Genomic DNA, 13533 nt, shown 5'->3' on the forward strand with positions numbered 1-13533 from the left:
ATACTCTAAATATTTGAATTTTTGTGTTTCTAACATGGAAAGTAAATTTTGGCTTTTAATTTTGAATACTCTAAATATTTGTGTTACTAAAATGAAAAGAAAATTATGATTTATTTGTACCTTGAATACTGTAAATGTTTGTATATTTGTGTTTCTAAAACGGAAAAGAAAATGTTGATTAATACCTTGAATACTCTAAATATTTGTTTTTTTGTGTGTTTCTATCATGGAAGTAAATGTTAGACTTTAATTTTGAATACTTTAAATATTTTAATATTTGTATTTCTAAAATGAAAGAAAATTCTGATTTATTTGTACCTTCAATACTATAAATGTTTGTATATTTGTGTTTCTAAAATGCATAGAAAATTTTGATTGATATCTAGAATATTCTAAATATTGAAATATTTGTGTTTCTAAAACAAAAAAGAAAATGTTGATTTGTACCTTGAATAAACTATTGAAATAAATATTTGAATAATATGTTATAAATACATAACATGGAAAGTAAATTTGGGCTTTTAATTTTGAATACTCTAAATATTTTATAATATTTCTGTATGAAAATTACAATTTTATATAGAAATTACATCATTACATGACAAAACCTATGGCCTATTGATTTATGATCTTTATATTATTGTATTGAGTTTTTATTTTGTAATTTTACTGTTTCAATAAATATTATCATTATTATTACATGACAAAATAACTACAAAAATAAATCAGAAATGATATTGAATTCTTTAAAAAAATGTTTTTGTTTTTATTTACAAGAATTGAATTTTAAGTGAAATATTTAAATATGATTTTTGTAACTTTTTTAGTAAATAAATTGTTAAAAATATGCAATATTTCAATTTTGATAATAACATTTTTGTCAAAATATATATTTAATATTTATATATGTTTCAATTTACAATTTTATGTTGGAAATGATGTGAACTTTACGTACGGAACTGTGGTATCTGCATAGATGGAAATGATGATTATTAATTAAGAGTTATAAGTTGATTTAACACCAATTGACCCTGCGAAATTGAATCAGAAACCACCTGATTTGACGATGATGATCGTGCGACTTGAGATCTGTATAAAATGATCTGGCGAAAGGCGGAGAGGCTCATTAAAAACGGTTGCATGGTCAGATGATGCGGTTACGTTTTATCCTTGTCTGCGTCTCTCTGTTAATACCAGCAGGACGATGCAGGATCTGCATAGACGTCGACGGCAGGAACAACATAGAGCATCTGCGAAAGGAGCTGGGAGGATGCGAACTGGTCATGGGTTACCTGTTGATCAGTCTGATGGAGTTCACCAATGAGGAGGATTTCAGAAACGTCAGCTTCCCCGAATTGCGCGAGGTCGCAGGGATGCTGCTGGTATTTAACGTGAAGGGACTGACAAATCTTGGCGCGCTTCTACCGAATTTAGCCGTGATCAGAGGTAAAATCCTCTTGGACAACTACTCCGTCGTGCTGCACACCTTACCGCAACTTAAACAGGTTTGTTATACACAATATGAAATACTTTGATTGAAATATAAAATAATTATTTAAAAAAATAGTTTAATAAGACTGAAAGATAAAAACTATATGCGATATTCCATATTTGTAAAGCACATAATTTATTTATATTAAATTATTTTAAAGAAATATACAAAAACTCAAAAAATAATAATGCAATTTTAGAAATAAATTGATTGCAATTATCATGACAAAAAAATGAATTCAATTATTTCAATTAGTAGGAAAAAAACAAAGTTTTGTTATACTTGAAAAATATAAATCATAAAATTTATGTTTGAAAACGTATGTCTTTTTTATGAGAGTGATCTTTATATTCCTCGAGTTTAATATTTCTTGAAAGTGTATCATTGGAAGCAGCAAACAAGTTTTTATCGCTGGTCATAAAGACCTTTTCTTGATAAAAGCACATTATCGGTGAAATTATGTGGACCTTCAGAAGAAGCATGATTATTGCTCCCCTATTACGAGACCAGTTAAGAGTACGGATTTGAAAAAAATAATTAAAAGTGTAAATAAAAATAGATAAAAAATAATAATTCATATGAAAAATAAATAAAATAAAGTTAATAAATAAATATATAACAATATAGAAATTTAGAAATATTTCGCATGCTGCGGTTTCGATGAGTGCAGATTCTGTCAGTTTACAAATAAAATTTGAGAAAAAGAAAAATAAATTCTAAATAAAGTACATACAATTATTTTCGTATACATAAAAGATCGGTTTTGATATTTATAAGGTATCAAATAGACCAGAACAAATTACCCGCACTAAGCGATATATTGCTGGACATTAAGCATTTACAAATTGGTGAAAAATGACAAAATAAATTACTTATCAAAATTTATAAAACAAAATCGAAATACATTAGATAAAAATGACAAAATAAATTATTTATAAAATAAAATACATTAATCATCAACAACAAATTATTTAAAAGCTGTGCAATAATAGAAACCATATTTTATTCACAAATTCACGAAAATTGGAGAAAATTACTTTAGTAATGGGAATAATTTACATAAGAACACTACGAGCAACACTTTGGGATTATGGAATTGAAACTTATTTAAACACGTTTATCAACTTATGATTACTGCTGATTAATTAAAACTATCCGCGCTATTCCATATTTGATTAGTAAGTTAATTAAGTGAGTGTTGTATTTGTCTCTTCAGAAATGCTATCAAACTTATAAAATATTTGAGTTTATTAAGGATTACAAGTGGAATTAAATGATAATGCGATGTTTGTTTGTTATCAAAGTAAATTTCGTAAATTTATTTCTAATATAAAATAAATGTAAAAATATTTATGCAACAGGACAACAGAATTCACTGGTCAATAACAATATATAACCACATAGTTAACGAGTCTATATCCCAACCGAAAGACCGTCTATTGAAATCCCGACGTTCGAAATCTCGACTATATCGGAAATTTTTACAATAATATTTTTAAATTATTTCGGAGTGTAGTTACCTTGTGCTACACTTTTATTATTAATAACAATAAATTATTATTAATTTACTTGATTTTGTTGAATTATCCATAATAAACCTTAACATTATGCAATAATCTCAAATACAATTAGATTATTAATTGTTATTACAGTCAACCCTCTTATAACGCGGTACTCTCAGAACGCGTTTTCCATTCAACAGCATCCATAAGTTCCTTCCGCGCAGCCTATGAATGACTCTAGTAACTAGATATTGTAAGAGATTTTAATATAAGTTTTATTTTCGACGCAAACGCACTGCCGAGATACATAAACAATATGTTTATATAAACATGCCAGCTTATCTTGATTGTATTAGAACCGTGTCATCGGCTTGCGCGAAAATTAAACCATCAACGCTTAATTCGTGTTGGAAACCTCTTTTACCTCAAATGGTTCAAGTAATAAAAGATGATTCTACAATTTCACTCCCAGTTACAGAAATAGTAAACATTGCTTCTCGTTTAAGCGATGAAGAATTTGCTGTAAACCATCAGGATGTAAGAGAACTCGGGGAAGTAACTTTAGATGAGGAAGAACTGATGGAATTAATTGATGCATCCACCTCAAATGCATTGGTAAACGAAAATAAGGAAAACGAATGGGTCCAAATCTCGATTTACAAGATGTGAAAAAAGGGCTAAATTTGGCTAAAGAATTAGAACTTCATTTCATTCAAACTGATCGTTCAACGGTGTTCAGCGCAAAGTTTAAAAGAGAGTTAAGAAATTGCTTAGATCCCTATAGAGAGGTTTGAGTGGAGTTAGAAAAAAAGCTACAATCGAAAACCAATGTGAAGATGAACTAAGTGATGAAGACATTTTGCCCATTAAAAGAAGACGAGTTAGGCGACTCATATCTGACAGCGAGGATTAGTGTTGAAAGATTACATAATTTTACAAAAGTCTTCATTGTTTTTGTTGAAAAAAAGTCTTTTAGTTTAGTTCTTGTTTCATTTTTTTGAATTCATTTTGAGAAAATTTACTTTTATTTGGTTTAATTTATAATTTCATCTTTTTTATACTTACATATATGTACGTCTTACTTTTATTATCAGAATGCATTTTATTTATATGATTTATTGTGACAATTTATGTTTTTTGTGTCTCTGGGCGAAAAGTCTTAGGTCCATTGCCCTTTGTAATTGTAACTAATAAATATTATTATTTATGCATTGTCGCCAACTTTTAACTAATATATGTCAAGTTTTGTGTTTTGTGGTGATTTAAATCGTCTTTAAGTATTTGAATTGAGCAAGTACGTGTAGTTATCCGAGTTTAAATTAATTTAGTGAAATTGTTTCCTCAAAGTTAGAACAATTGTATAAGATAAGTATTTTGGCAGGGATTGCACAATTGCCGTGTACTTTAAGTGTAATATTTTTGTAATTAAGGAAAGTGTTCAGGATCGAAATTGGTGTTAAATTGTGATGCAGATGCTTGTTGTTCTTCGTGAGGTGAGGTGATAGCGTTGATAAGAGTTTGCGGTGCGCACGCGTTCGAAGACCGCGCAATGCGCTCGCCTCCGATTCGTCTTGTACTTTAGTTGAGCGCCGAAGTTGTGACTGTGAGCATGTGCGCGCCGCGTCCCTGTGACTTCCGAAAAACGAAACAATGTTGCCCAAGTATCTTTATTATATAGTGTGGTTCCTATTGCTGAGTCCGGCGGAATGCAGAATATGCACGAACGTCCGGATCCAGAATAACCTGACCAAGATGGAAAAGGATCTGGCAGGATGCACCATCATCACCGAGAACCTGGTGATCGTCCTGCTGGAAAACACCACAGCCGAAGAATTTGACCAATACAGCTTCCCTGATCTGATCGAAGTTGAGCAGTTGTTCCTCATCTTCAGAGTCTCCGGCCTCACGAGTGTCGGCAAACTATTTCCAAATCTGCGTGCTATACGAGGGAGGCAGCTACTCACGAACTATGCCTTCATCCTACAAGATGTACCGGATCTGCGCGAGGTAAACAGAGAACCATCAAACACATTCAATATATCCAAAAATCCAAAACTTAATTTAGAAAGAAAGTTTTTTTGCGCATTGCTGTTATTGGGTCAGGGTCTCTCTCGTGAAGATCGTGGAAATATATCCAATCCTTACTACAAATTTAGAACGCCGCGTGCGACACGTTCGTCTCCCTCTTAAAAACGAACGCATGTGCTTTCGTCTTGAGATTCCCCAAACTCAAAACAAAAACAAGCCCATTCATAGGTGCTGCAACAAGATTGATTCATCAACAAGAACTATATAACCTGTTTCATTCGTATTTGTTATTATTTACTCATATCGGTTACGTACAGCAGCATTGAACCTAAAAGGTCAGACTGCTGAATGGGAAAATCGTTCGCACGTTTACTATTCTACGGTAGCAAAACAAATTCCATATACTATTCCCATTATGTTTGTTGATACATCGACTGTTTTCAATGCAGCATTATCATTCCATCAAACAGTTCAAAGCCGGGTGGCGCCTTTTACCATCAAATGAACTGTGACGTGAATACTGTTTAGATTAGATTATCCAACCGACAGTAAAGTATACCTAACTCAAAAATAAACGTTTTTCGATGTAATCTTTCTGGACCAAAGATGTACCAGATGAGATAACATCGGATAATTCATTTTCAGGTAGTAACCTCGAACCACAAAGGTCAACAAAAGCTACTATGGTTTCGAAAATATGTATTATTTTCATTGAAAACAAAACTAATTAAATTATTCATGTAATATCACTATCATAACTATCGTAAATCAAGATATTACATCAAAGTATACTTCAACTGACTTCATTTATTTTACAATCAAACTTTGCTCTATGAATATTAATTATATTATATCAACAATTTAAGAATAAATTAATCTTAATCACTTAAATTAAATTTTAGTTGTATTAAATCAAAATGTAATGCGAAAATATTTTTTAAATTTTTAAATAAATGATTTCATTTTGTAAAGTAATTCAAAATAAAATATATTTCAGGTAAAGCGATTCAAGACATGTAGAAATGATAAGTTTTTTTATAAAAAATATTTGAAATTTGGTTTTACTGGATTATAATAAAGATGGGATTGTATTGAAAAAGAAACTATAAAGAAATGAAGTGAAGGAAAATTTAGTCATTTCTGTAATTTTTCGATTTTTTCGACAAATTTAAATATTAGAATGTTTGTATCATATAATTGTTTTTTAATTTTTTAAAGAATGAATGAAACATGCAACAGTTTGGGTAAAGCAAACCTAAGCGAATAATTGATAAGGTTTTCGACTGAAAGTGATATTATTGGAAAAAGATGAATTTGGTATTTGAAATATCCATGGAACTGAAGACAAATAAATAAAATATTGGGATGAGGAAATAACGCAGCAAAATTAATTAAATATTTTTATTATAAAATTAATTATAATAATATAAAAAAATCTAATATATTATATATATTTAATTCGAAAATAAATATTTTCAATTTGAACTAATGCAAAAATAATTAAAAATCGCCTCAATTACATGTCCTAAAAAGTGGATAGTATAAAGTATAATAATATCATTATAGTTTAATAGAAAAATAATGAGTTTAATTTTGAATTTGAGGTAAGGAAAATTTGTGCTATTAAAAAAAAATCGTGGTGGTTTTATGTCTTAAAATGTTTATTTTATAAAGTACAGCATGTAATCGGTTCCGCACAGTTTGTAAGAGGAATAATGGAGCACTTTAGAATAAAAAGAGATTTGATTAAATTAATGGAAAAAAAATTGATCATTTATGTATATATTTTTTTTACTCATTTTTCACAATTTATTTTGCTCATTTATAATTTAGTTTATTTGAAATTTTAAAACCTGATTTCTATGAATCCGGACTGATATAAGCCGCAACTATGTGAGTTGTTGCTGTATAATAATTTTGAATATTGTTAATGGATGTATGTTTTTTGTCCTTAAATATATGTTTTATGAAGTACAGCAATACCTCGCATAGGGCGTGTGATTGGTTCCGCACTGTTTTGAAACAGGACTAATTGAGCACTTCAACCCAGCATAGAAAGAGATTTAACTGAGTTAAGGAAAAAAATCGATCATTTATATATAAAGAATAACTTCGTTTACTCATTTTTCACAATTTATTTTTATTTTCCTCAAATAAAATTTAGTTTATTTGTAATTTTAAAACCCGACTTCTATGAATCTGCACTGATCTAAGCCATAACTATGTGAGTTATGGCTGTATAATAATTGTTAATGGATGTATGTTTTTTATTGAATTTACTTGGAAGATGGTAGGTTGATGTAACAAGTGGACTGAAACCCACTTGTTATTACTACGCGCCTTGGTGACCAACTGAAGTACACACAATCGATTTATTGGCCAATCTATTAATATAACTCTCCTTGACCGGAAACAAATGCGAAAATATCGCGACTCTCGATCGAAGCACATTTCAAGTTTGCGACAATTACACATGTATTAAACATTCATAAAATACTTACCTTTGTACTTAATGAATAGCACTCCCTGTTTTAATTGAAGTGGCTTAATCTACGTGTAATCCTGCATTTTTTCATCAATAATTGGTTTTTGTAAACTTTGAACGAAAACAATAACACGTTTTTTTCTGTGCACGTGCACGGATCCGATTCAAAAGCGTCAAAACAAACTGCCAATATAAGCTGTATGCATATTTCATTGTGAAAGCTGTTGTGCTTCTCGTTTTCCCATCGCATCATCATTCACTAGACCAAAGCTGTTCTCCAAAATATCCACCTCATCTATTATTTATTGCATTACGGTCGTGGTTATTCCTGATAAATACGTATTTACGACGTTTCTAGTAAAGGTATAAAAATGGTAGATTAAGTGAATAATTTAAATCCATTAGTCGACTGATTTCTCTAAATATATTCAATATTCATATTGACTACATTTTAAGCTGGAATGTAGTTTTTTTTGATTATTTATTAATCAATTATAATTAGAAATATTCTAATATTAATTATCATTTTTGAATAATTAATATTTTAAAAAATATATTGATTGTTAATCATTTAAAGTTCTTAACAAAAAAACATTTTTAATAAAATTAATTTATTAATGTGTTGTTTATATATTTTTTACTACTTCGAATTGCAATAACAAAGTACAGTGGAACCTTGCTTAACGAGCACCTCGCATAACGAGCATTTTGCTAAGCGAACAAAATGAATTGTATGAAAAATGACTCGCTTAACGAGTGACGATGAGTAGAGAAGTCCCGAATTACGAGCCTGTTACATCATTTTTAAAACTTCTGTACACATATTATGTATATTTTTGAATATGTTTCACTATACGAGTAAAAATTCGGAAATTTCGGAACAAATTAAACTCGTTAAGCGAGGATCTACTGTATATAGAAACGATGATTAAATTCTGGCAGACAGTTTGACTCCATCCCAAACAGGTGCGGATATGTTATGAACACGTGTAAGACAAATAATAATTTGGGTTCCTTTCACTCTCTATCTCTTTTTTTTTAACATCGTGTTTCTCATTCTCCGAATTGTAAGATTCCAACAACGTGTACGCACGCAAACAACAAACTTCCTTATAAGAAATTCTAACATTTCTAGGTATTTTTTCAGTCGTAGAAATAACGAACAAATTAAGAAATAAAAAGAATGCTATTTACATTCCATGAGTTAACGTTCACACTAATTTTTTTAGAAGTTAAAGTTATTTATGGAAGTTTAGTCGTGATGGAATTAACGAAGCACATGAAAAGTTCACACGCTTCGAACAAGTTTTGTATCCGGTTTCGTTGCTTTCAAATCCATGGATTATTAGATTATAATTTATTTACTTTATGATTCGTTTATATTAATAAACGAAAACCGTTAAAATTTTAATTAATTAAATTCGAATTTAATATCATAATTCTCTTTTCAGTATTTAAAAAAAAGAGAGTTGTATTCGAAATTAATTCATTATTGATTAACTGTAAATAATTTCATTTATTATTTATTACATGCAACAAGACTAAATTGTAATTAAATGTTATTAATTAAAATTAAAATATCACATTTACATTTTATGTATCTTTTTGTAAAAATCAGCAAAATAAATTTTAATATAATTCCAAACACGAATCCATAATTTTGCTTAAAATTTGAAAAATATTAGTTTTATGATAATAAAATATTAGTTTTTAATTGAAATGAAAATAAACCTATTTACTTATCTTTATCTAATCTGACTAATTAATAAGTGTTTTGGACGAAGTACTAAGTGGCGCGGATGAAATGGAAGAAATCGTTGGGGGTTCAAAGATGATGTTTATTAACTACATCTTACATACATCGCTTATACTATATTACTTAAACTATTCTTCTCGATGGTAACTTAAGACTCTCTGCAACTACTTAATGCCACTTAAACTACTGCTTAACTACTAATACTACATGCTTTACTCCTCCGAGCTAAGCTTCCTCTCCAACTTCATTGTTGCCACCTTTCACAACCACTGTTATAATTTAGAATTTAACTAATTAACTTTTGTAGAATCTAATTTATTTAAACCAATTGAAACGCTTAGTATACATACCAATTAGAACTGCTTAATTTAATATATTAACAAAGTGTAAATAACGATGAGTGAGTTGTTTTTTTACATATAAACTAGATTTATGTTTCACTTCTTTTCTTCACTTTAACTCAACTTTATTTATAGCATAATCTTACATTAATATTAAATCTATATATTCTAAGGGTGGCTAACTTGCTAAGGTTAAGGGTAAGGTTTTGGTTATTGGTAGTGTTGGATTGAGTCGTGAACGATTGGAAGCAGAAATATTGGTTTTAAGGTGTTAAGGAAGGTGGTTATGCCTAGGTCGTCTGAGCGAGAACTACAGGTTGTAAAGGAATTATTTTAATTTAAGTTTGTTTAATTGTAATAATTTATTTTGCGGTGAATGAACTATCTGTATCGAACTTTGTTTTGATAGTATTGTTATTATTTGCAAGAGCTGTGATTGTGTATACTTAATTCGTGGCAATGTATAACTATTACGTAATCAATTTTATAAAGTTTAGAAGTTTGAGGTGGGAAGGAGGACATGAAGTATCAAATAGTTTGGTGCGATGATTTCGTTCATCCGGTATGAACGTAAATAAATAAAGGGGAATTGAAACCGCAAAGTGCGTGAGCGTAAACATTTGCATTTGATTAAAGTCAGCTTGGATTAAAGTGGCTTCGTTTTTGGCACAGAGTTAATAATTCATCTATAGATTGTTTGCTTTATATTCGAAAATAAGCTGAAAGGAACAACAAAAACAAGCCCGAAGTTTGGGAAAAGCTTTTGAGGTTTCCTCCAGGCCGAAGAAAAACGAACCCACTTGAAATTGAAGCAAACACGTTTTTTGAATCAATGCAAGTGGGAGGACGATACTAATAATAAACCTATTTATTTATTCTATTGATCCAACAACTGCTTTTTTTAAAGATTTTACTTCTGATTTTCATATATAAAATAGACCTGTTTTATATATGAAAATTACTATTTGTATCTAGTAAAACTGATATTAAAAATAAATGTGATGATTGTGATTAAACTAATTTCGAAGATCTTCAAACTGTAAGAATGTCTGAGTAAATCTTAAATGATTTAGATGAGATGAGTTTTTAAAAAGTAGCGATTATATTCCTCTTTATATAATTAGTAAATTAAAAATGATTAGTCTGGAACAACGTTGAAAAATGTTAATTAAAATTAAGTGAATTTAATCAAGAAAAAAAAAATAAAAATACTATGCAATTATCCGGTTTCTTCTGTTCGTTTTAGACCACTTATTATTAATATCTAACAAAGCTGAAGGAAAAACAAACTTCAATTTCTATCAATTGCCTCTAATTTCGTTGTCTCATTTCTAGTTCATCATTTATTTCTGTCGTCTCATTTGGTAGTGACAAAAAAAATAGGTACGAGCATTCGCAAATCATGATGTTGACGACTTCTTCTAATTCCTCGCATAGTGAGGGTAATTGTTTTCGAACTATTTGAATCCGCACTAATCGAGGTCTTTAAAATAAACAGCACAGAGACGTGACTTGAAAAACGGGTTTATTATGTATACGAAATCATTTTATGTGCTAATTTTTTTTTAGAATTTATTTTGTAAAATATTTGTATATAGTACCGTTTGAATATTTCACTTCAAACCGTACTATAGTGAAGCCGCACTATGCAACGTATTGTTGTATATTGAATAATCGTTTGAACTTGAATTGTGTTGACTTCCAAACTCCCGCTTCTTTCAACACGAAACAAATAAGATTTCGATTGAATTTTTGTAGGTTTCTGTGGTTTTACCGGCAATAAAATATAAATAAGAGAGACAGAAAGAGAGAGAGAGATCTATTGTACTGCGAACTTTTATGGATATTTTTTTCACCTTCATGTTTTCTACTCTTCAGGCCGGAGAATGCAATTTGCTGGTTCCCGTTTTACCTCGTAAATAAAACCTGGATGCAGCACGGTTTTCGCAGTTTATAAAGCAATTTTTTACTTCTTGCTGCAAATGTCCAGGACACATGTTTCTTTTTTCTGTTAGTATTTTTTTTTTGTAAATTATCCTTTCATTGTATTACTTACCTATTTATTATCCACTTTCGTTCTAATAAGAAGAATGTTAATTTAATTCTTTCGTTTCACGAGCAGTCAGAGGTTCCAATCATTTCAAGCTGTAAAAGGTGAATTTACTAAATTGGATTTTTATTAAAAACCATATAAAAATCCGTTTCCGTACCATACTATAACCGGATCGTAAAGCCTACGGAAGTAGTAATCTCAAAGAACATCCAATTTGTTTAAAAGTTCAATTACATAACATTTTCTAATCTATTTTATGTTGTGAAACATTTATATAACAAAGAATTATCTTTAGATTACAAGATTATCTTGCATTTAGAATTTTATTGTTACATGGGCAGATGTTTTATTAGTTACTTTGATAATGTGTGGGGGTGACAGATGCGTTATATCTAAGGTTTTTTTTTGTAAGCCTATACTTTTGTAAAGCACAATTTGCAACGGTTTGTGTAAACGGAATAAGTAAGAGGATTGTCAAAAGGATGCTTTCAAAGAACCAGGGTTTATGTGGTACAACTTAAATTAAAGGGCGCAGCACAATACGACGTTAGGACATGCTACACTACATTTTTAAAAGAGAGAAAGTACATGAAGATGAATATATTTTAACATTTCATAATTATAGTATTAAACATATTTCCATTTTACATAATTAATTATAAAAAAAATAAATGCTTTGCAAAAGTCATTTGTCAATAGTGCAATGAACATTTAAAAAAGGTTTTTAAATGAAATCTAAACTAGTTACACTTAATTGTCACTTACTTGAAGCTTGAAGTTAATTGATGAACATGAAAGAACTAATGGAATATTGACAGTAATTGATTTCGATCTGTACGTTCGATCTAATTAGTGTCGACTCTCGTGTATATTTTACGTGCATTTAATCTAAATTTTCTTTTCACTAAACTAAATGAATAAATTAGATCTTATCTAAACCAATCTTATCAAATGCACATTTTCAAGAAACAATTCTTTTCTTAAATAATATACGGTGGAATCTAGCTTAACAAGTTTAGTCCGTTCCAAATTTTCCGGATTTTTACTCGTATAGTGAAACCTATCTAAAAATACACTTTATATGTGTACACAAGTATTAAAAATGATGTAGCAGGCGCGCAATCCGGGACTTCTCTTTTCATCGTCACTCGTTATGCAAAACGTCGCTTATTAAGCGAGTCATTTTTCTTACAATTGATTTTGCTCGTTGAGCGAGATTCCTCTGTATTATTTTCCAAACTTACTCAATGAACTTTATTTCACGATATTTATACTTTGAAAAATAATAATGTTTCAATAACTTCAATTTATGAAGTTTATTTCGAAAATACTCAATATTATATAAGAAAAGAATTGACATTGTGATTTTTTAAACTTTTTCAAAATTCATAAGCAGTTTCAATTCTATTACTAATTGTCTACTAATAATAAGCCACAAAAAAAAACATTTTGATTCACAACAATAATATTAAAAATAATTAACACAACAATATCTTTTGTGATAATAGGTCATTATGACCCAAATTATTACATTAGTTAGATAATATTATGTAACAAACAAATTCATCATGCGCTTGTTGATGTAGTGTGGATGTTGGTGCATTAATTCGTACATGAATGTTCACGGCAATTAATGCCAAAAAAACATCAATTTTTTTATGGAAGTGTGCATGCGATAAGATTGATGGAGAACCTTGGCGTAGCATGAACTAATTCCATATAGAACGTGTGCGTTACGAGGATTTGCGTCACACCAATAAATAGGAGTTGCACACAAAAAATAATAATATATCGGTGATGTTTGGAGTGGATTTTTCATAAATCAATCGAAGCTACAGACTTCAATTTTCCTGGAAAGTAATGAAAATTGATTTAT

At 29.6% G+C, this 13533-nt stretch overlaps 2 protein-coding genes across 4 annotated transcripts in view; one reads left to right on the forward strand and one right to left on the reverse strand.

Annotated features, from left to right (window-relative positions):
- LOC108568038 (gephyrin) overlaps nucleotides 1–13533 on the reverse strand; it is a 53956-nt gene that overhangs the window by 5252 nt on the left and 35171 nt on the right. The gene's annotated exons all lie outside the window — the stretch shown is intronic.
- The window catches only part of LOC108568037 (insulin-like peptide receptor), a 44913-nt gene continuing 32496 nt past the window's right edge, over nucleotides 1117–13533 (forward strand). Inside the window, exon 1 of one of the 3 annotated variants that reach the window (XM_017928887.1) lies at nucleotides 1117–1505. In XM_017928887.1, coding sequence (XP_017784376.1) covers nucleotides 1149–1505 — 357 coding nt within the window. In that variant the 5' untranslated portion in view covers nucleotides 1117–1148. Of the gene's footprint in view, nucleotides 1506–4377; nucleotides 5002–13533 lie in introns of those variants that run through there. The other 2 variants (XM_017928888.1, XM_017928886.1) reach the window with 2 other exon arrangements.

This window comes from Nicrophorus vespilloides, unplaced genomic scaffold (assembly GCF_001412225.1).
Source record: "Nicrophorus vespilloides isolate i.1.1-1 unplaced genomic scaffold, Nicve_v1.0, whole genome shotgun sequence".
NCBI classification, from domain to species: Eukaryota; Metazoa; Arthropoda; class Insecta; order Coleoptera; family Silphidae; genus Nicrophorus; species Nicrophorus vespilloides.